At 46.9% G+C, this 24,036-nt stretch overlaps 1 protein-coding gene across 1 annotated transcript in view; it reads right to left on the bottom strand.

Moving 5' to 3' along the window:
* Window positions 1-24,036, bottom strand: part of ERO1A (endoplasmic reticulum oxidoreductase 1 alpha) — a 39,672-nt gene that overhangs the window by 9,573 nt on the left and 6,063 nt on the right. The window contains exons 2-12 of the mRNA XM_079958637.1: window positions 20,322-20,441; window positions 20,029-20,112; window positions 16,121-16,162; window positions 14,395-14,471; window positions 12,844-12,917; window positions 8,214-8,334; window positions 6,002-6,048; window positions 5,444-5,461; window positions 3,736-3,762; window positions 3,089-3,181; window positions 544-790 (exon numbers count right to left, since the gene is read on the bottom strand). Coding sequence (XP_079814763.1) covers window positions 544-790; window positions 3,089-3,181; window positions 3,736-3,762; window positions 5,444-5,461; window positions 6,002-6,048; window positions 8,214-8,334; window positions 12,844-12,917; window positions 14,395-14,471; window positions 16,121-16,162; window positions 20,029-20,112; window positions 20,322-20,441 — 950 coding nt within the window. The remainder of the gene's footprint in view (window positions 1-543; window positions 791-3,088; window positions 3,182-3,735; window positions 3,763-5,443; window positions 5,462-6,001; window positions 6,049-8,213; window positions 8,335-12,843; window positions 12,918-14,394; window positions 14,472-16,120; window positions 16,163-20,028; window positions 20,113-20,321; window positions 20,442-24,036) is intronic.

Genomic DNA, 24,036 nt, shown 5'->3' with positions numbered 1-24,036 from the left:
ATCAAATCAGCCGCGTTGCCTGGGGACTCGCCTTTGCTCAGCGCTTCCCAGCAGAAAGGTGACGGTGGGTTTCCTTGATGCATCCCCTTTGGCGGGTTGCTGCGCTGTGGGAACCACCGCTTGAGGCTTCGTTTGGCTGCTGGCTGGGCTTTCTGCCTTTGGCTCGGAGGGGCTCAGAAGTTGAACATACCTGCGCTCTGAAAATCCCTTATTTTGGCTGTTGATCCCTTATTTTTGAGGCTGCTGGTCCCTTATTTTCAAATCTGTAAGTTGACAGCTATGATTGGGTGGCAGAGGGAGGGGAAGCCCCATCACGTATGAGACAGATGGCAATATGTCCCCCACCCCACCCCAGCCTCAAATCTATCACTACATCCAGGTAATTCAAATTCTGAACACCAAGAAAGTGTTTTTTTTTTTAAAAAAAAAAAAACTACAACACACACATAAAGCAAAATGGCTTGCTGCCACCTCCCCCTTCCTCAAGACACCCCTCCAAGACACCTCCCGCCCCCCATGAGACCTCAAGCCAAAGGCACTTGCTTGGTTAAATGCAGGATTTCCAAAAGGCGGCTCTTGGTTTCTTCATCCTGGCTTTCGGCCCCCGTGAACAGCTGGAAATCGGGGCGCTGGAAGTAAGGGAGAGTTTTGGACAGGGCCCGCAGCTCTATCAGGTAGAGGAAGTAGAGGTTCTTGAGCCGCCTGGGACCCTCGCCCTGGGTCAGGACCTCATCAAAGCGCTGCTGGAACTCCGTGATGTTGTGGCCCCAACGCTCAGCTGCCCACGTGTCTGGGGAAAGGAAAAAGGAAACACGTCAAAGGACTCTCAGTCTTCCTGGAGGTATGTGGAACATTCCCTCCCCTTAGGGTTTTGATCTATAGGCTACTTTTAAAATGAGGCTGCATTTAAATTGCATTTTAACCTGTATTTTAAATTGGCTTTTTCCTCGCCTGTTATGTTTTTACAGTAATTTTACTGGTGTTAGCCGCCCTGAGGCCGGCTCTGGCCGGGGAGGGTGGGGTATAAATAAAATTTATTACAGTGGTACCTCTGGTTAAGTACTTAATTCATTCCGGAGGTCCGTTCTTAACCTGAAACGGTTCTTAACCTGAAGCACCACTTTAGCTAATGGGGCCTCCTGCTGCCACCGCACCGCCGGAGCACGATTTCTGTTCCCATCCTGAAGCACAGTTCTTAACCTGAAGCAGTATTTCTGGGTTAGCGGAGTCTGTAATCTGAAGCGTATGTGTCAGGGGCTCAGGAGCAGAGGCACAGGGAAGAGAGGAGATGGAGAGCGAAGGGGAAGAATCCGAGGGGAGCGTAGGAGAAGAGGACAGTGGACCGAGGGATTCCATGAGCCTCTCCAGCGAATCGGAAGATTCACAGAAGGGGGCGCCAGTGGCCAGGGGTAGGGGGTTCCCAAGGGGAATGCCCCAGGAGCAAGGGGGCAGCAGGGACTCCCAGAGCAGTAGCTGGAAATCAGGACCAGCTTCCCCACCAGAGCAGAGTGGGGGGGAAGAGTCCCAAGGATCGGGGCCAATGCATTCCCCACCAGGGAGAGAAGATAAGGCAGGGCTGGCCACGCCTCCATCAGAAAGTCGGACAACGGAGGAGAGGTCAGATCCGGCCAGTGTCCCGGAAGAGGGAAGCAGTGACCGAAGTACTGTAACGGTTAGGAGAAAGGTCACTGGGCTGGCGCGAGAGGCAAGTTCAAATGTACAGGAGCGCGGGACAGCAGAGAATGAGGATTGGGAACCGGGTCCTAAAGCCCGCCGGAGGCAGGGGGAGGAGCTAAGCGACTCAGCGTCGGAAGAGTCCAGAAAGGGCAATGCCCCAGCGGGCAGGAGGACCCAGAGGAGGAGAGAGCAGCGTAAAAGGTGGAGCAGGGCTAGGATCTTAAACTGGTGTCAGAGGGGAGGAGATTCAGACGGGACTTCGCCGATCTAGGGTTTAAGATGTAGGGCTGCGCGCTGCGGCTTTGAAATGGAAACTGAACTTCAATAAAGACTTTTGTACATTACGACAGCCTAGCGTTGGTCCTCTGTGAGCTGGGACCTAGAGGCAGCTCTGACAGTATGTAACCCGAGGTACCACTGTATTATTATTATTATTATTATTATTATTATTATTATTATTATTATTATTACTACAGTGGTACCTCAGTTTAGAACAGTTTCAGTTTCCGGAATTCTGTTCTTAAACTGAAACCGTTCTTAAACTGAGGCGCGCTTTCCCTAATGAGTCCTCCCACCACCCGTGCCCTTCCACCATTCGGATTCCGTTCTTAGACCGAAGTAAAGTTCACAAACCGGGACACTACTTCCGGTTTTGCGGAGTTCGTAAACCAAATTGCTCTCAAACAAGACTGTCCTTAAACCGAGGTACCACTGTACAGCGGACGCTCGGGTTGCGAACGTGATCCGTGCAGGATGCACGTTCACAACCCGTGTCTGCGCAAGCATGGGTTGCGATTCGGCGCTTCTGCGCAAAGTACGATTTAGCGCTTCTGCGCATGCGTGACTGCCGAGACCCAGAAGTAACCCGTTCCGGTACTTCCGGGTTTCGGCAGTCCGCAACCCGAAAAAACGCAACCTGAAGCGGCTGTAACCCGAGGTATGACTGTATTATTATTATTATTAGTTAAATTTATATACACTCATACCTTGGTTCGCGAATGCCTTGTGAGTCGAACATTTTGGCTCCCGAATGCTGCAAACCCAGAAGTGAGTGTTCCGGTTTGCGAATGTTCTTTTAAACCCGAATGTCCGACGTGGCTTCTGATTGGCTGCAGGAGCTTCCTGCAGCCAATCAGAAGCCGCACCTTGGTTTCTGAACATTTTGGAAGTTGAACGGACTTCCGGAATGGATTCCGTTCGACCACTGTACAGTCGTACCTTGGAAGCCGAACGCCTTGGCTCCTGAACGTTCGAAACCCAGAAGTGAGTGTTCCAGTTTTCGAACGATTTTCGGAAGCCGAAGGTCCAGCGCAGCTTCCAGTTTGGCTGCAGGGCACTCCTGCACACAAAATAAGTAACAGCAAAACAAGCAAAAAACAATAGCCTCCCCAAAGGAATTAGAATGCAGTACCTTCCAAAAGGTACCTGGCGCTGAGATGGATGTTGATGCTGGCATGGAGGCCAGAAATGAGCCTGTAGAAAGCCCTTTTCTCCACACAGACACCTGCAAGAAATAGTCAGAGATATTGAAAAAGAAAGAAGAGGGCACACCTGCAGCTGAGAGTATAAAAATTGGGCAATGGAATAAATGCAGCATAGGTTTCTAAACTGTGTTTTAAACTGATGCAATCTGCAATTTGGAAGAAGGGTAGGTACAGTGGTGTCCCGCAAGACGAATGCCTTGCAAGACGAAAAACCCGCCAGACGAAAGGGTTTTCCATTTTTCGAGGCGCTGCGCAAGACGAATTTCCCTATGGGCTTGCTTCGCAAGACGAAAACGTCTTGCGAGTCTTGCGAGTTTTTTCCCTTTCCCCCCCTTTTTCTAAGCCGCTAATAGCCGCTAATAGCGCTAATCCGCTAAGCCGCTAATAGGGATGCTTCGCAAGACAAAAAAACCGCTAGACGAAGAGACTCGCGGAACGAATTATTTTCGTCTTGCGAGGCACCACTGTAATACGTTAAAATAATGCTAATACTACTAATAACTACAACGTTGCAATAAATAATATGATATTGCCTTGGTTATCGAGAGCGAAGCAAACAGGAAAAGGTGGGTACCTTGCAGCCAGCTGTAAAACATGTTCCCTGGAAATACAGAAACAAGACAATAGTCAGGAGGATTGTTCCATGAGAGAAAGGTGAATGTTTAAAAAAAATCACATTTGTTGCATGCAAAGCAGAGGTTGTAATTGGCCTTCGTCAACCTCCTGCCTCTTCCAGACATTTTGGACTACAAGCCCCATCAGCCACAGCGAGTGCAACTCCAGGATGGAAAAGGCTGGGCTAAACGCAACAGCCCTGCCAGGATTCAGACCGAAAGGGACTTTGGCCCCAGATTATGAACCTGACTTCCAACTTCCCTGGTGCTTCTAGATGCTGCTGGCATCCAAACGCCATCGGCCGCAGCTGGCATGGCCAGTGGTCAAGCGCGATGGGAGCTGAGGAGAGAGGCTTTGTGCTGGCAGTCAAGCGATGGCTTTTCCCACCTGCCTCGCCCCTTGCTCTCCAGCCCTAGGAGGCTTCAGAACAGAGTTGCTGCCACAGGCATTATATATCAGGGGTCAGCAAACTTTTTCTGCAGGGGGCCGGTCCACTGTCCCTCAGACCTTGTGGGGGGCCAGACTATATTTTGAAAAGGAAAAAAATGAACGAATTGCTATGCCCCACAAATAACCCAGAGATGCATTTTAAATAAAAGGACATTCTACTCATGTAAAAACACGCTGGTTCCCGGACCGTCCGGGGGCCGGATTTAGAAGGCGATTGGGCCGAATCCGGCCCCCAGGTCTTAGTTTGCCTACCCATGTTATATATTATAAAATGCAAAGAAGGTCAAAAGAGCATCGTCTCCAAAACCCTCAGTCAAGTACCACCTGAGCCACAGCCTCCCCCAGATCATGACTAGAACAGCTGGGAAGAGAGGAGTGGAGTTCAGGGGTTTTATTTTTTTAAAAATATTTTTATACGTTGTGCATCTTTGTTTCTCAAATTGATCCTTTTACATGGTTTTGTATGTATTCTGGTATTTTATACATTGTGACTTGCAGGTATTATTATTGGCTGTGGTTTAGTAACAGTTTATTAGAGTGAATTTCTGTTTGATTTTGCTGATATTTCGAGAGCTGATTTTATTGTGCACTATTGTATTCTAGGGATGTGGGTAGCGCTGTGGTCTAAACCACAGAGCCTCTTGGGCTTGCCAATCGGAAGGTTGGCGGTTCGAATCCCCACGACGGAGTGAGCTCCCGTTGCTCAGTCCCAGCTCCTGCCCACCTAGCAGTTCGAAAGCACACCAGCGCAAGCAGATAAATAGGTACCACTCAGGCGGGAAGGTAAACGGCATTTCCGTGCGCTGCTCTGGTTTCACCAGAAGTGGCTTAGTCCTGCTGGCCACATGACCCGGAAAGCTGTCTACAGACAAACGCCAGCTCTCTCAGCCTGTAAAGCGAGATGAGCATGCAACCCCAGAGTTGTCCGCAACTGGACTTAACGGTCAGGGGTCCCTTTACCTTTTTATTTTATTCTAATGGATTATTGAATATTACTTTACTTGATATAAGTTGTTTATTTCAAAGTTATGTTTCTATTATGACTTTTTTGTATTGGACCAGATTCTTATAAAGTGTGTGAAATGAAATGAAATGCAAAAATGTTGAGGTCAATGCTGTACTGTCCTGGAACATGGAATTAATTGACAGCAGGGACTAAGGGCTTTCTGTCCTCCATGAAATTTGTCCTTCTCGGCCCCAGCTGGAGAGAGACTCACCTTCATTTTCTCCTGCAGCTGCAAATTTAAGAAAAGGATAATGTTATCACTCACACTACACTTTCAAAAAGGAGCAACAACTTCCTCCTGCATGTCTAGATTATTTGGCTGACCCACCTAAGAAGAGGACTAAGTGTATTCTGCATTATAAGGTATTAAAACTCTGCATGCAGGGAACCCCACTCCTGCATTATTATACAAATTTGCATTTCCTGTCTTATTTGACTGTATCCTGCCATAATGGGGAATCTTATGCAGCCACTACACAGCCATTGCCAGCATACTTTCAAGTCTAGATTTGCATCGACAGGGACTAGAAACCTTACTTTTTGGTTCAATGAAAATTGAAAACCTAGGGATTCTGAAATCTGTGGCTAATTCCAAACCACATTCCTCGCTATCTTTCTGCACACCTGGCAAAATCTTCAGGCTCTTTAACCATTCTCTCATTTGTATCAGCTGCTTTCCCCAATTTTTATTTTTTTTAAACTGTATTTCTATAAAAACTTATTTTACAGCACTATCAAGCAGGCAGTGTAAAACAAAATATGAACTCACCTCTTCCAGAAGCCAAGGGATTTAAAGGCCTTTTTACAGACTGAGGTCTAGGAGACAAAGAAGTATTTTTTTAAAAAGTTAATCAAAAGGGTGCTTTAATTTTTTAAAAGACATTTGTACTCCACCATTCCATCAGATTTCCAGGTGACATACATTTCCCTCCCAGAAACGATCTCTAATAATGAAGATGATGGAGTTTATGGAGCTGTTTATGCGGCAGCTAGACTGGTGACGGGGAGTGGCCGCCGGGACCACATAACACCAGTCCTGAGAGATCTGCATTGGCTCCCAGTACGTTTCTGAGCACAATTCAAAGTGTTGGTGCTGACCTTGAAAGCCCTAAACAGCCTCGGTCCTGTATACCTGAAGGAGCGTCTCCACCCCCATCGTTCAGCCCGGACGCTGAGGTCCAGCGCCGAGGGCCTTCTGGCGGTTCCCTCATTGTGAGAAGTGAGGTTACAGGGAACCAGGCAGAGGGCCTTCTCGGTAGTGGCGCCCGCCCTGTGGAACACCCTCCCTTCAGATGTGAAGGAAATAGGCAGCTATCCTATCTTTAAAAGACATCTGAAGGCAGCCCTGTTTAGGGAAGTTTTTAATATTTAATGCTGTATCGTTTTTAACACTTGATTGGAAGCCGCCCAGAGTGGCTGGGGAGATTCAGCCATATGGGCGGGGTATAAATAATAAATTATTATTATTATTATTATTATTATTATTATTATTATTATTATGAGCCGGGTGCCTGCAAAGAGTCTGCTTATTGTGGCAGCCTTTGCTGCGCTGGCTGGGAATGATGAGAGTTGTAGTCCAAAAAAATATGGCGGGTGCCAGCTTAGCAAAGGTCGGCTTACTCCCCACTGTGAATCTTGCCCAACTGTCGAAATAGTCATTCAACATCTTAATTCAACACCTGCGTCTATGGAAGAAAGGCAAACAGCAGGGTCTTTTTGGCAGTGGCCCCCTAGGAGTTGGGACACCCTCCCCTTAACCATTTAACCTATTGCCTGCCATGATCACAGCATTTTACACTGGTGCCCAAAGCCTATTTGTTCAAGCTTTTAAACCAAGTTCTTTGTATTTCCCTACTGAAACATTTCAAATTATGGACGCATGTCAGGATTGCAGCGGCCCTATTTTATGGGTCTTTGGGTGCTGTAGGCTTTTTGCAATTTGGCTGCTTTTACTGCTGCTTTAGGATTAGTTTGTTTTTTGCTTTTATTTCTCGTACGGATGTTAATTTTTTTGTTAAAGGTCATCTAAGTAAGCAGATTTGAGAGGCAGGCGATAAGCTTTTTAATGATTTATAATGTATTTTTAAACGTTTTAAAGTATAATTGCTATTACAAATGCAAATGCAATCCATTATTAATTAATTAATTAATTAACAAATCACTTCCTAGGAGGCATTTTGAAGCGACCTCACAATACGATAAAAATAGAAAACAACTATTGCATATATAAAAGCAAGCAAAAGCTGTTACAGATATAAATACAATTTCAAATAAAATGCAAATATTTATCATTATTATTATTATTATCTTGTAATTTTATTCTTCCTGCTTTTATGACTGTTTTTACTATTACTTTGAACTTATTTGTTTGAATAAAAAATTACATACAATTTATACAGTTGGATATAACCTTATACACATTCATGTGAATAGAAAAGGGTTCCAATAAAAACAGGCAGAGCACATGCACTTTTTTGATAGCAAAAGTTATGCTTTCTATTATTAGGCAATAAGTATTTTATAAACAAGCAACTAACCCCTTGCAGGAAACGATGGGCTGTAAGAGGATGTGTGTGTGTGTGTGTGTGTGTGTGTGTGTGTGTGTTTGATCTAATACAGTGGTGCCTCGCAAGACGAAATTAATCCATTCCGTGAGGCTCTTCGTATAGCGGTTTTCTCGTCTTGCGAAGCAAGCCCATTGACAGCTTAGCAGATTAGCGCTATTAGCGGCTTAGCGGCTTTTAGCGATCAGCTGATAAGCGGCTTAGCGGCTTAGGAAAAGGGGGGGAAGGGGGGGGAAAACCCGCAGGAACTCGCAAGACATTTTCGTCTTGCAAAGCAAGCCCATAGGGAAATTCGTTTTGCGAAGCGCCTCCAAAACGGAAAACCCTTTCGTCTAGCGGGTTTTCCGTCTTGCGAGGCGTTCATCTTGCGGGGCACCACAGTAAATCTCAGAATCCAGCCACTCAGAAGGAACCTACTTGAAACAATTTTCTTCATAGATGCTGTTCCAGATCTTCCAGGCTTCAGGTCCCTTGTAGCCGGTGTAACGTTCTGGATTGAGAAGCAAATCCACGTACTCCGCTTCTGGAGACTGGATATCTAAGAAAAAAGACATTCCCGTATTTTAATCAGAAAGACAGAAGAAGAGGAGTTTGGATTTGATATCCCGCTTTATCACTACCAGAAGGAGTCTCAAAGCAGCTAACAATCTCCTTTCCCTTCCTCCCCCACAACACTCTGTGAGGTGAGTGGGGCTGAGAGACTTCAGAGAAGTTTGACCAGCCCAAGGTTTAGACTCCATTTTAGGAACATTTCAAGGATTATGGACTGTGTTGGTTGTATCAAATGTTGTGTTTGGGGAAAGCTGCAAGAGTGCTCTGATGGTGTTTCCTGCTTGGCAGGGGGTTGGACTCAATGGCCCTTGTGGTCTCTTCCAACTCTATGATTCTATGATTCTAAATAACAGTCCCCATATTTCCTTCCTTCCCTCGCTCCTATGTGTTCTCCAGACAATAACCTCCTTGCTTTTGAAATTGCCTGGTCTGAGAGATCAAGCAAGAAGACTCTTGCGATATCTCCGTTGCAGAGCTGTACCATTTCAGCCTGCAAGAAAAGGACAGGATACTGACCTCTGTAAAGCTGTGGATAAAGGTAAAGGGACCCCTGACCGTTAGGTCCAGTCGTGACCGACTCCGGGGTTGTGGCGCTCATCTCGCTTTATTGGCCGAGGGAGCCAGTGTACAGCTTCCGGGTCATGTGGCCAGCATGACTAAGCCGCTTCTGGTGAACCAGAGCGGCGCACAGAAATGCCGTTTACCTTCCTGCTGTAGCGGTTCCTATTTATCTACTTGCACTTTGATGTGTTTTCAAACTGCTAGGTTGGCAGGAGCAGGGACCGAGCAACGGGAGCTCACCCCGTCGCGGGGATTCAAACCGCCGACCTTCTGATCGGCAAGTCCTAGGCTCTGTGGTTTAACCCACAGCGCCACCTGCGTCCCTGTAAAGCTGTGGATACTCCATAGGTAAAACTAAAGGTAAAGGACCTCTGGACGGCTAAGTCCAGTCAAAGGCGACTATGGGGTTGCGGCGCTCTTCTTGCTTTCAGGCCGAGGGAGCCGCCGTTTGTTCACAGACAGCTTTCCAGGTCATGTGGCTAGCAGGACTAAACCGCTACTGGCGCACAGAGGACTGTGACGAGTGCCAGAGTGCATGGAAATGCCATTTACCTTCCTGCTGCAGTGGTACCTATTTATCTCCTTGCGCTGGTGTGCTTTCGAACTGCTAGGCTGGCAGGAGCTGGGACAGAGCAACGGGAGCTCACCCCGTCTCAGGGATTCGAACTGCCAACTTTCTGATTGGCAAGCCCAAGAGGCTCAGTGGTTTAGACCAGTGTTCCCCAACCTTGGGCCTCCAACTGTTTTTGGACTACAACTCCCATCATCCTTGACCACTGGTCTTGCTAGCGAGGGATGATGGGAGTTGTAGTCCAAAAACAGCTGGAGGCCCAAGGTTGGGGAACACTGGTTTAGACCACAGCACCACCCAAATATCCATATATATATATATATATATATATATATATATATATATGTATATGTATATGTCAGGGGTTCAGGAGCAGAGACACAGGGGAGAGAGGAAACGGAGAGCGAAGGGGAAGAATCTGAGGGCAGCGTAGGGGAGTATGAGAGTGGCCCGAGAGATTCCATGAGCTTCTCCAGCGATTCAGAAGATTCCCAGAGGGGGGCGTCGATGGCCAGGGCAAGGGGGGTCCCAGGGGGGACACACCAGAAGCAAGGGGCCAGCGGGGACTCCCAAAGCAGCAGCTGGAAATCAGGACCAGTTCCCCCACCAGAGCGTAGTGGGGGGGAAGAGTCCCATGTATCAGGGCCAGCGTCTCCTCCAGTGGGGAGAGAAGATGAGTCAGAGCTGGCCACGCCCCCATCGCAGAGTGAGGGAACGGAGGGGAAGTCAGATCCAGCTAGCCCCCCCCCCCCGAGGGGGGAAGCAGTGACAGGAGCAGTGTAATGGTCAGGAGAAGGGTTGCCGGCTGGGCGCGCGTGCCAAGTTCAAATGTACAGGCGCGCGGGACAGCAGGAAGCACGGATTGGGAGCCAGGTCCTAAAGCCCGCCGGAGGCAGGGGGAAGAATCCGGGGACTCAGCATCAGAAGAGTCCAGAAAGGGCAACACCCCAGCGGACAGGCGGACCCAGAGGAGGAAAGAGCAAAGGAAGAAGTCGAGCAAGGCTAGAGTCTTAAACTGGTGTCTGGGGGGTGGAGATTCAGACGGAGCTTCAGCGGTCTAGGGTTTAAGACGTAGGGCTGCACGCCGCGGCTTTGAAATCGAAACTGCGTTTCAATAAAGACTCTTGTATATAACAACGGACTGGCGTTGGTCCTTTGTGAGCTGGGACCTCGGGCAGCCCTGACAATATATATATATATAATTTTTATTAGTTTTTTTAACATACCATTTTCAACATTAATTAAACCTACTTTTACATCTTATTCATATTTTCGACTGTCCTGTCTGAAAATTGTCCAATCTAATCTCTTAGTACACATTTCTTACTTTCCCTCCTATTACAGTGGTACCTCGGTTTAAGGACTTAATTCATTTCGGAGGTCTGTACTTAACCTGAAACTGCTCTTAACCTGAAGCACCACTTTAGCTAATGAGGCCTCCTGCTGCTGCCGCGCCGCCGGAGCACAATTTCTGTTCTCATCCTGAAGCAAAGTTCTTAACCTGATGCACTATTTCTGGGTTAGCGGAGTCTGTAACCTGAAGCGTATGTAACCTGAAGCGTATGTAACCTGAGGTACCACTGTACATTTAAAACTCATAACCAATGTCTCTATTTTTTCTACTTTATAACACTTCGTATATTTCTCCTTACGAAACTTCTTGCAGTCCTACTAGCGTAATTTGTTGGTTACAATTGCTCTTCAGATAGTTCATATACTTCTTCCAATCTTCTGTAAATCTCTGATCCCGCAGGTTTCGAATCCTTCCTGTCATTTTGTCCAATTCTGCATAGTCCATTAATTTCGTCTGCCATTCTTCTTTCGTCTGAATTTCTTCTTGCTTCCACTTCTGGGCTAACAATACTCTTGCCGCTGTGCGCCACCCAAATCCCATATGTTATTCCATATGTTCTTATGAACATAGGAAGAGCCTATTAGATCTGGCCAATGCCCTATCTAGTCCAGGATCCTGTACTCGCAGCTGCCAACCAAATGCCTTGGGAAACCTGTTATCAGGATTTGAGCATAGGAGCAACTCTCTCTTCCTGTGGTTTCCAGCATTCAGACACATCAATGCCTCCAACTGTGGAAGCAGAGCAGAGTTATTCTGGCTAGAAGCCATTGATATTTTGAATTCTGGTGCTGGAGGAGACTCTTGAGAGTCCCATGGACTGCAAGAAGATCAAACCTCTCCATTCTGAAGGAAATCAGCCTTGAGTGCTCACTGGGAGGACAGATCCTGAAGCTGAGGCTCCAAGACTTTGGCCACCTCATGAGAAGAGAAGACTCCCTGGAAAAGACCCTGATGTTGGGAAAGATGGAGGGCCCAAGGAGAAGGGGACGACAGAGGACGAGATGATTGGACAGTGTTCTCGAAGCTACCAGCATGAGTTTGACCAAACTGTGGGAGGCAGTGGAAGACAGGAGTGCCTGGCGTGCTCTGGTCCAGGGGGTCACGAAGAGTCGGACACGACTAAAGGACTAAACAACAACAACAACAAAGAGAGCTGGACCATAAAGAAGACTGATCGCCGAAGAATTGATGCTTTTGAATTATGGTGCTGGAGGAGACTCTTGAGAGTCCCATGGACTGCAAGAAGATCCAACCTCTCCATTCTGAAGGAAATCAGCCCTGAGTGCTCACTGGAAGGACAGATCCTGAAGCTGAGGCTCCAAGACTTTGGCCACCTCAGGAGAAGAGAAGACTCCCTGGAAAAGACCCTGAAGTTGGGAAAGATGGAGGGCACAAGGAGAAGGGGACGACAGAGGACGAGATGGTGGGACAGTGTTCTCGAAGCTACCAGCATGAGTTTGACCAAACTGCGGGAGGCAGTGGAAGACAGGAGTGCCTGGCGTGCTCTGGTCCAGGGGGTCACAAAGAGTCGGACACAACTAAACGACTAAACAACAACAGCCATTGATAGCCCTCTCCTCCTCCATGAATCTGCCTAATTCCCTTTTAAAGCCTTCCAGCTTGCTAGCCATTGCTGTCTCTTGTGGCTACTGTTTGCCCCACACGACTGGGCATGTAGAATACTTATGAGCTCTATTTACGTCATTGCCCTGCTATCTCTCTCTCCCCACAGACACCTTCCTTTTTCATTTTTACATCCCCCTTCCTCCACCAGCCAGGTTTAATTCGAGGGTTTTTAAAAGCCGACGTCAACAGCAACAAGGCAACAAACAAACAAATAATGCTGCTGTCCCTATTTACGTGACACGGGTCTAGAAGATTTGGGGGTTTTTAAAATAAAATTCTTCCAGCTGCGTTAAGTGAAAGCGCAGGAGTTAAAAAACCCCAGGAAATATCCCAACTTGGGAGGAAGGTGGGACAGAAACATGTTAAACCACAAGAGCCAATACCATCCACTTCGCAAAAGCTGTCTGCAGAATCATCATGCCGTGTCCATCGAATCACAGCCCTCGCCGTTTCCTCACTACAAATCAAGCAAGAAAATATTTGTCACTAGACATTATAGCATTATTACATAATATTAAAAAGAATTGGGATAACTCATTCAGTAGAGGATGAAACTCTTAATCTCAAGATCACAGATTCAAGCCCCAAGTAGGTGAAATATTCCTACATTGTACAGGGCTGTAATAATAACAACAACGACAATAATTACTATTACCATTATCATTCAATTTATATACTGCCCTGTATCAGAAGTTCCCAGAGCGGTGTACAACATTAAAAACACATTACAGAAAACCTTATTAAAAACATAACATAATAGTAAATAGTAATAGTAAAATAATCATAATAAAATAACCATTATAGGTGACCCTTGTGGTCCCTTCCAACTACCGTATTTTTTGCCCTATAGGACGCACTTTTTCCCCTCCAAAAATGAAGGGGAAATCTGTGTGCGTCCTATGGGGCGAATGCAGGCTTTCGCTGAAGCTTGGAGAGCGAGAGGGGTCGGTGCACACCGACCCCTCTCGCTCTCCAGGCTTCAGGAAACTATCTGCAAGCCTGGGGAGCCCGCGGGAGTTCCCTAGGCTGCAGATAGCTGCCTGCTGCACAGAGCGCCGGGCGCACTGAAGCAAAGCGCCCCACGCTTCGGAAAGACATCCACAGCCTCCTGCACGGAGCGTGGGGCGCGCTGAAGCAGAGCGCCCCGCGCTTCGGGCAGACATCCGCAGCCTAGGGAGCCCTGCAGGAGTTCCCGCAGGGCTCCCTAGGCTGTGGATAGCAGCCTCCTGCATGGATAGCAGAGTGCCCTGCGCTTCGGGCAGACATCGGCCAGCCCCACAAGCTCGGGGGACAGCGGGGAGGTGCAGCGCCGCCATACCGCTGTTCCCCGACCTGGTTTTGGGGGGGAAATAAAGGGGGAGAAATTCCTTTATTTCCCCCCAAAAAAAACTAGGTGCGTCCTATGGGCCGGTGCACCTTATGGGACGAAAAATACGGTATACAATTTTGATTTATGTGGAAATTGTTTCCCATTTGGTTGTGTATTTTTCTGATGGGGTTTATTTATTGTAATTATGTAAATCTTGTTATGCTGTAAGCCGCCTTGAGCATTGTTTTTTTAACTGTGGAAAGGCGGCATACAAATAAAAAAAGATGATGAAGATGATTTAAACCACTCTGGGAATTGTAGCTCTGGGATGGGAATAAAGGGGATCTCCGAACAACTCTCAGCACAAACTCCCAGGATTCTCTGGGGGGAGCCATGACTGTTTATAAAGTCGTATCGTAGTGATTTAGGTGTGCGGTGCAGTTGTGGCCTTGCAGGTGTGATTCGGACGCTTCCTGTTGCCTTTGTGAGCTTCAGGCGCCCACAGGACTCGAAACAGCGAGAAGGGAGCTTGCAGCAAAGTCTCTGCAGCTTTCGGAGTTAAGAAACACCAGCAGCTACCCTGCCTCACAGGCCACCCCAGTTTTTCAAGATGAAGACATCACACCTCAGGGATCCATCAACGGCTCCAAGTCTCTCAGCTTCTTCGCAGTCCTCGGCGAGGTGGGCAGCGGCTTCAGAATACTGCAAAGCAAAGCAACAGGTTTGTTTTCAAGCTGATTAGAGTCCACTGCCGTGGGGAAGGCCACCAGGAGTCACCAAACCCAACCAAGGCAGAAGAAAGCTACCAGCCAGCCCACGGACCACCCAGGAAGTCACATCAGCACCTACCCAGACCACCCACGTTGCAGCTTTGCGGCAACTTCTTCTTTTTTTGTATTTTTATTAAAGATTTTCTTGATTTACAGAAGTATGTGTAATGTCTCTCTCTTGTAACATTTTTACAAATCAGTTTCATTTGTTGAGATGTTAGAAAAGGGGGAGAGGGGTGGCGATGTTTCTATTTTACTTAATATATGTGGGGTTTGGGGTTTGCTTGTGCAGGTCCTCTGCTATTCACTTGTGTTCCTTTGGTGGTGAGAGAGGCTGGGGTTGGCCTAGGGTGCAGTTATTCATTTGTGGTTGGCTGTGGTGGTCTTTGTTTTCATGTGTGAGTGGGGTGGGTGGGTGTTTTGGATCAGGTTAGCCATATTGATTTATATGCTGTTGGTGGATTATTGTCATTGTCTTGTTAAGCTGTGTATGTGATAAAAGGGAGCCATAACAGGGTGAAGGCGTCTTCTTCTATTTGTCCCCGTGTCAGTTTCAGTTTATTGGTTAATTTTTTTATGCTATTTGGTACCGTTTCCCATGCTATTTGGTACCATTGGTCCATGCTTACTCCTGACAGGTCTCTCCAGTGTCTGGTTATGGTGTTTCTGGCTGCTGAAAGTAGGTGGGTTATGAGTTCTTTGTGGTGTAAATGGGCATTATTGTCTTGGAATATGTTTAGTAGGGCCAATTCTGGGGTGATTTCTAATATTTGCTTAGTTATTTTACATATTTCTCATATGGTGGTTGTCCAGAATAGTTGGATTTTGGGGCACTCCCACCACATGTGGAGGTATGTGCCTGTGGAGGTGCACCCTCTCCAGCATTTTGGTGAGGTTCCTGGGCGTATTAGCGCTAGTTTTCTGGGTGTTAGGTACCACCTGTAGGTGAGTTTTAGAGTGGGTTCTTTTCTTTTCATTGGTATGGATTTAAAGGGAGGTTTAGACCACATTCTGGTCCACTGAGTGGGGTTAATCTCATAGCCTAGGTCATTCTTCCATTGTTTTGGTGCAGCGACTTTTCTGGGGGAAAGAGAGGGTGCGTTTGGTGAAATCCCATGGGCATGAAAGCCCCAGAAATAGCTAATCCAAGAATGGTGGGCAGTGGCATAACATGGATTGCCAGCGTTCCGGGCCACGCGGAGGGATGGGGTTCGGAGGGAGGGAAATGGACGGCGTACGTATGCACATTCAACTGCCTAATGGCATCCGTGTTACCCAGGAGATCGGAGTTGCAGAAATAAGAAGAGTTGTTGAATTGTCTGGTTATGTCACTGGTTCGCACGGGAAAGCCGTTTTGAACGGAGCCCAGCGACACAACCGGATGTTGAACTTTTGCACCCCTAACCATTCTGCCCCCCACGCTACACCACTGATGGTATATAGCGATGTTAAATTAATGAGAATATTAGAAAATTTTCATTTAAAATAGGAGAATATTCATTTTTATTCTATTATTATTCTCCTAGGATAGGGCAGAACTAGGTCACAGACCAGTAGCTCTGTTTTGCCCGGGACCCTTACCTTGTTGTGACTCTCCGACCTAATTCTGCCAGGGACTTCATCCTGAAAACAGAAGATGCAAAATTAAATCTCATTTCACTGTAAGCCACTTCCCCTATTATTACAGGAGTACCTCGGGTTACAGACGCTTCACGTTACAGACGCTTCAGGTTACAGACTCCGCTAACCCAGAAATAGTGCTTCAGGTTAAGAACTTTGCTTCAGGATGAGAACAGAAATCGTGCTCCAGCGGTGCGGCTGCAGCAGGAGGCCCTATTAGCTAAAGTGGTGCTTCAGGTTAAGAACGGACCTCCAGAACGAATTAAGTTCTTAGCCCGAGGTACCACAGTATTATTATTATTATTATTATTATTATTATTATTATTATTATACCCTGCCCATCTGGCTGGGTTCCCCAGCCACTCTGGGCGGCTCCCAACAGAACACTAAAAACAGAATAAAACATAAAACATTAAAAACTTCCCTAAACAGGGCTGCCTTCAGATGTCTTCTAAAAGTCAGATAGTTGTTGTTCTCTTTGACATTGGGAGGGTGTTCCACAGGGCAGGCGCCACAACCGAGAAGGCCCTCTGCCTGGTTCCATGTAACTTGGCTTCTCACACTGAGGGAACCACCAGAAGGCCCTCGGAGCTGGACCTCAGTGTCCGGGCTGAACGATGGGGGTGGAGATGCTCCTTCAGGTATACTGGACCGAGGCCATTTATAATGGTTGGATCCATTTACATCTGAAGGCAGCCCTGTTTAGGGAAGTTTTTAATGTGTGACATTTTAATGTATTTTTAATCTTTGTTGGAAGCCGCCCGGAGTGGCTAGAGAATCATAGAATCATAGAATCATAGTTGGAAGAGACCACAAGGGCCATCGAGTCCAACCCCCTGCCAAGCAGGAAACACCATCAGAGCACTCCTGACATATGGTTGTCAAGCCTCTGCTTAAAGACCTCCAAAGAAGGAGACTCCACCACACTCCTTGGCAGCAAATTCCACTGTCAAACAGCTCTTACTGTCAGGAAGTTCTTCCTAATGTTTAGGTGGAATCTTCTTTCTTGTAGTTTGGAACCATTGCTCCGTGTCCGCTTCTCTGGAGCAGCAGAAAACAACCTTTCTCCCTCCTCTATGTGACATCCTTTTATATATTTGAACATGGCTATCATATCACCCCTTAACCTCCTCTTCTCCAGGCTAAACATGCCCAGCTCCCTTAGCCGTTCTTCATAAGGCATCGCTTCCAGGCCTTTGACCATTTTGGTTGCCCTCCTCTGGACCCGTTCCAGTTTGTCAGTGTCCTTCTTGAACTGTGGTGCCCAGAACTGGACACAGTACTCCAAGTGAGGTCTGACCAGAGCAGAATACAGTGGCACTATTACTTCCCTTGATCTAGATGCTATACTCCTATTGATGTAGCCCAGAATTGCATTGGCTTTTCTAGCTGCCGCGTCACACTGTTGGCTCATGTCAAGTTTGTGGTCAACCAAGACTCCTAGATCCTTTTCACATGTACTGCTCTCAAGCCAGGTGTCACCCATCTTGTATTTGTGCCTCTCATTTTTTTTTGCCCAAGTGCAATACAGGGTACAAATAAATTATTATTATTTTTATTATTATGAGGCTGCTTTGGTGCAGGTTTTCCCTGTTTGGCATTCTGTAAATTTAATAAAATCAAAGAATCATAGAATTGGAAAGGACCCCCAGAGTCAAACCCCATGTGATGCACGGATTTCAACTGCACCCCTGTCCTTCAGGTCCTTCTCTCTCATTTCTCCCTGGCCTTGCTTTGTCTCTGTTTCCACCTGCCCTCGGCCACTTGGGGTTTGCTATCACGGTACCCTCTCGCCAGGATCTGGCATGGTTTGGCAGCCCCAGATGCACAAAGAGCAGGAGGAGGAGGAGGAGGAGGAGAAAAGAGAAGGCGCTAACAGCCATCGGCAGCCCTCTCCTCCATGAATTAATCCAGGCTTCTGCAACCATCCCAGCTGGTGGGTATTGCTGCCTCTTGTGGCAGTGAGTTCCACAGATCAACTCTGCGGTGAATAAGTCCTTTCTCTTATCTGTCCCGATTCTTCCAACATTCAGCTTCCTTGGATACCGGAGCTTTAAGGTGGCTGCAAATCTCTGGCCGTGCTCATCTCCTCGCAGGTCTCGACTTCCGGGCCTTCTGCTTGCTGCTGAGCCTGTGCCATCAGCAGCCTTTAAAGAAATATCTCTTCCTTCCTCTCAAGCGAGACCTTGTGTTTGGGGAGAAGAGCCTGGCAGGAATTACAAACCTGATTGCATCTGCCTGCAATCCGAACGCAAGACAGGAATCTGCCCAAATGCATGTTATACAATGTAAGGAGGGGAAGAGATGCCAGTTCTGTGTTAGGGCTTGGCACTTGCCTCAAGTCTTTTTATTAAATTTCCTGTTTAGCAATTTAAAATACTCCTTTTAACATCCTTAAAAAATCAGTCACTTCCCTTCTTCATTTTGCATATTATAAATCCCTGCATGCAAAAGGCTGGGCTGGATGAATCCCAAACCGGAATTAAGATTGCCGGAAGAAATATCAACAGCCTCAGATAAGCAGATGACACAAACTTGATGGCAGAAAGTGAGGAGGAATTAAAGAACCTTTTAATGAGGGTGAAAGAGGAGAGCGCAACGTATGGTCTGAAGCTCAACATCAAAAAAACGAAGATCATGGCCACTGGGCCCATCACCTCCTGGCAAATAGAAGGGGAAGAAATGGAGGCAGTAAGAGATTTTACTTTCTTGGGCTCCATGATCACTGCAGATGGTGACAGCAGCCACGAAATTAAAAGATGCCTGCTTCTTGGGAGAAAAGCAATGACAAACCTAGACAGCATCTTAAAAAGCAGAGACATCACCTTGCCAACAAAGGTCCGTATAGTTCAAGCTATGGTTTTCCCAGTAGTGATGTATGGAAGTGAGAGCTGGACCATCAAGAAGGCTGATCGCCGAAGAATTGATGCTTTTGAATTCTGTTGCTGGAGGAGACTCTTGAGAGTCCCATGGACTGCAAGAAGATCAAACCTCTCCATTCTGAAGGAAATCAGCCCTGAGTGCTCACTGGAAGGACAGATCCTGAAGCTGAGGCTCCAATACTTTGGCCACCTCATGAGAAGAGAAGACTCCCTGGAAAAGACCCTGATGTTGGGAAAGATGGAGGGCACAAGGAGAAGGGGACGACAGAGGACGAGATGATTGGACAGTGTTCTCGAAGCTACCAGCATGAGTTTGACCAAACTGTGGGAGGCAGTGGAAGACAGGAGTGCCTGGCGTGCTCTGGTCCAGGGGGTCACGAAGAGTCGGACACGACTAAATGACTAAACAACAACAAATCCCTGCATATTTTACATAAGCTATACCAATCGGTTTTCCATTATGACATCCACCAAAACTTATTTACACTGTTGAATTTATCTTAATTCTGCCAACGTTTTCCAGTGTTCAGTGGTACCTCAGGTTAAGTACTTGATTAGTTCCGGAGGTCCGTTCTTAACCTGAAACTGTTCTTAACCTGAAGCACCACTTTAGCTAATGGGGCCTTCTGCTGCCGCTACTCCACCAGAGCACGATTTCTGTTCTCATCCTAAAGCAAAGTTCTTAACCCGAGTTATTATTTCTGGGTTAGCGAAGTCTGTAACCTGAAGTGTATGTAACCTGAGGTACCACTGTACACAATTTCCTTCCCCCAATGTAGTCAATAAACATTTTCCAAACTTCTCTAAACGTATGTTCTGCTTGTTCTCTATATGTTAAGTCTGTAAGCTGTGCAGAGCATGAGACTCTTAATCTCAGGGTTTCGTGAGTTTGAGCCCCACGTTATGCCAAAAGATTCCTGCATTGCAGGGGTTGAACTACATGCCCCTCGTGGTCCCTTCTGTGATTCTGCAACGTTTCACACTTACCGATGGGCATGGCTTTACAGCACAGTCTCTAATTCCACAGTGACTGTCATCGCTCCAAAAAGGACAAGGCTTCTTTAGGTTAACCTGCAGAGATCAAGGCAGAAAACGCTTTGGTTGGTCTAGGGGATTTTTAGTTCCAGGCAAGAGATTTTAACTTGTCAGGAAAAGATGAAAAAACTTTTAGATTTACGATATGAGGGAAGCCCAGCTTTTTCTTTTTCTTTTGAGAAATGGTTTGCCAAGGCATTTTGGGGGGACAGACATTTTTTAAAAAAGAAAAGTATAAGCATTACCTCGTAATATCTGAAATAATCACTTTCCAAAAGTTTCTGCAGGCTGGGGAAAATCTTGCGGTTGTTGTAGCTGTCAATAGTCTCAACGTCGCAAGTGCAGTCGTCCAAATGGCCAGTCACCTAAGGAAATTAAGAAGCAGTGAGGACTGGAAAGCAGCGAAATAATTAGGGGACGTCTTACAAAAACAACAATATAATTAGCATTGATATGTGTACTGGAATGATGAAAGCACTTTACATACTCGATCCAGGTCACCTTTAAAACAAACCTACCGGGGTAAATTAAATGTTACACAGAGGTGTGTGTAATGAAACCCCAACTTAAAAAAAAGTACGTAAAAGCATCATCAGGAGGCTGCGATTTTGAGTGGCAGAGGGGCTCAACTCTGGCTACTTCCCCCTGCCCCCCCCCCAAAAAAATCACCCTGCCCCACTTGATTCCCCCACACTTTAAGCTTTATATTTAGCTTCACTACGGCATAATTTTGGAAAGTACCTTATGTGGCAGGAAAAGGACCTACAGGGTTATTAAGATTAGGACTAGCCGCCTGAGAAACAGTTTCTATCCAATGCGATTTTGGTATTAAACGCAGTGTAAGGTAGTCTCTATGGGATTACAGTGGTACCTCGGGTTAAGTACTTAGTTCGTTCCGGAGGTCCGTACTTAACCTGAAACTGTACTTAACCTGAAGCACCACTTTAGCTAATGAGGCCTCCTGCTGCTGCCATGCCGCCGGAGCACGGTTTCTGTTCTCATCCTGAAGCAAAGTTCTTAACCTGAAGCACTATTTCTGGGTTAGCGGAGTCTGTAACCTGAAGTGTATGTAACCTAAAGCATATGTAACCAGAGGTACCACTGTATATTGTATTTAATTATGGGGTATCAGAGTTTTTAGCGGGTTAACCAGGCTGGGATAGCAGGCTTGTTGGTTTTTGAATGTCTGGTGTAGATTTTTTCAACTTCGTTGTTCTGTATGGGACAATTGACAAATCGTATCTGTCAGGGGCTCAGGAGCAGAGGCACAGGGAAGAGAGGAGATGGAGAGCGAAGGGGAAGAATCTGAGGGGAGCGTAGGAGAAGAGGACAGTGGACCGAGGGATTCCATGAGCCTCTCCAGCGAATCGGAAGATTCACAGAAGGGGGCGCCAGTGGCCAGGGGTAGGGGGTTCCCAAGGGGAACGCCCCAGGAGCAAGGGGGCAGCAGGGACTCCCAGAGCAGTAGTTGGAAATCAGAACCAGCTTCCCCACCAGAGCAGAGTGGGGGGGAAGAGTCCCAAGGATCGGGGCCAGTGCATTCCCCACCAGGGAGAGAAGACGAGGCAGGGCTGACCACGCCTCCATCAGAAAGTCGGACAACGGAGGGGAGGTCAGATCCGGCCAGTGTCCCGGAAGAGGGAAGCAGTGACCGAAGTAGTGTAACGGTTAGGAGAAAGGTCACTGGGTTGGCGCGAGAGGCAAGTTCAAATGTACAGGAGCGCAGGACAGCAGAGAATGAGGATTGGGAACCGGGTCCTAAAGCCCGCCGGAGGGAGGGGGAGGAGCTAAGCGACTCAGCGTCGGAAGAGTCCAGAAAGGGCAATGCCCCAGCGGGCAGGAGGACCCAGAGGAGGAGAGAGCAGCGGAAAAGGTGGAGCAGGGCTAGGATCTTAAACTGGTGTCATAGGGGAGGAGACTCAGACGGGACTTCGCCGATCTAGGGTTTAAGATGTAGGGCTGCGCGCTGCGGCTTTGAAATGGAAATTGAACTTCAATAAAGACTTTTGTACATTACGACAGCCTAGCGTTGGTCCTCTGTGAGCTGGGACCTAGAGGCAGCTCTGACAGTATCATATGCGATGGAAGTGTCCTATCTATCATGCAAAGTCTTTAGATAATTATTCTTTAATATAACATTGGTTCTACTACAGGTTACAGGAGTACACCAAACACTCAAATGCAGACTATATTTATGATTCAGCTCAGCCTGAAATTGCAGCAGCAATAATAATAATAATAATAATAATAATAATAATAAAAAATAGGCTTCAATGCATGCAGGAATTTTTTTTTAATAAAAGTTTATTAGAATTTCCAATTTAATACAAAAAACAAAAGTACAAAAACACACAATTGAAAAAAACAAAACAAATATAATTTCCAATACTTATTTCTATTACCTTGTTTCTCGGACCCCCTCTCACCTCCCCCTTTTGTATTCCAGTTCAAATCTTAATTCAGCAAATCCTTATTGTAACTTATTATAACTTGTTGTTGTTGTTTAGTCGTTTAGTCGTGTCCGACTCTTCATGACCCCATGGACCAGAGAACGCCAGGCACTCCTGTCCTCCACTGCCCCCCGCAGCTTGGTCAGACTCATGCTGGTAACCTCGAAAACACTATCCAACCATCTTGTCCTCTGTCGCCCCCTTCTCCTTGTGCCCTCCATCTTTCCCAACATCAGGGTCTTCTCCAGGGAGTCTTCTCTTCTCATGAGGTGGCCAAAGTACTGGAGCCTCAGCTTCACAATCTGTCCTTCCAGTGAGCACTCAGGGCTGATTTCCTTCAGAATGGAGAGGTTTGATCTTCTTGCAGTCCATGGGACTCTCAAGAGTCTCCTCCAGCACCATAATTCAAAAGCATCAATTCTTCGGCGATCAGCCTTCTTGATGGTCCAGCTCTCACTTCCATACATCACTACTGGGAAAACCATAACTTGAACTATACGGACCTATTATAACTTATTTTAACTTATTACTCCACTTTTACATTACAGCTGGTAACCACTTAATTTCTGTCCAACAACTTTCTAACATTCATTAATTTTCTGCAAATAATCTTTGAATTTCCTCCAGTCCTCTTCCGCTGACTCTTTTCCCTGGTCTCGAATTCTGCCAGTCATTTCTGCCAGTCCCATATAGTCAATCATCTTCATCTGCCATTCTTCCAGAGTGGGTAGATCTTGTGTCTTCCAATATTTTGCAATCAATATTCTTGCTGCTGTTGTTGCATACATAAAGAAGGTTCTGTCCTTCTTTGGCCAATGCATGCAGGAAATTGTCCCTCTCTGGAGCCTTGCCATTCAAAGAAAAAGCTTTCAGGTCACTTTTTCTGCCCTGCCATTGCTGGCATGAGATCCCAAAGGTGAAGCAACAACACTCCCTGGGGAAACTGAATTCGAGAAGCTTTTATGAGCGCAGTTGCTTCCAGCAAAGGAAACTTCAGAGGTGGCCTGGCAGCACGTAGGCAGGAAGGAAGTTGCCAAACGCCAGAGAGATGCAAATCCCAGCCTGCTTCTTATTCAACTTCTCCTTGTACTTGCTAGTCAAATGCAAAGCGTTGCCAACTGGGCTCCCTCCTCAATGGCCAGGGCTGCTGTTGACACAGCCTGCCAATCCGGCACCTGTTCACCTGCTGTGTTCCAGGTGGCCGGTTTAGCTGGCTTGGCTTTTCAAATGCATGGCTTTTCCAATCTCACTGAAGACAGAGAAGGTGTGTATCCCAGGGGTAGGCAAACTAAGGCCCGGGGGCCGGATCCGGCCCAATCGCCTTCTCAATCCGGCCCGCGGTTGGTCCGGGAATCAGCATGTTTTTACATGAGTAGAATATGTCCTTTTATTTAAAATGCATCTCTGGGTTGTTTGTGGGGCCTGCCTGGTGTTTTAACATTTAATTTTAAATACAGTGGACGCTTGGGTTGTGAACATGATCCGTGTGGGATGCACGTTCGCAACCCAC

This window comes from Podarcis cretensis, assembly GCF_951804945.1.
Source record: "Podarcis cretensis genome assembly, chromosome: 1".
Lineage (NCBI taxonomy): Eukaryota > Metazoa > Chordata > Lepidosauria > Squamata > Lacertidae > Podarcis > Podarcis cretensis.
This window is presented reverse-complemented; position numbering and strand designations above follow the sequence as displayed.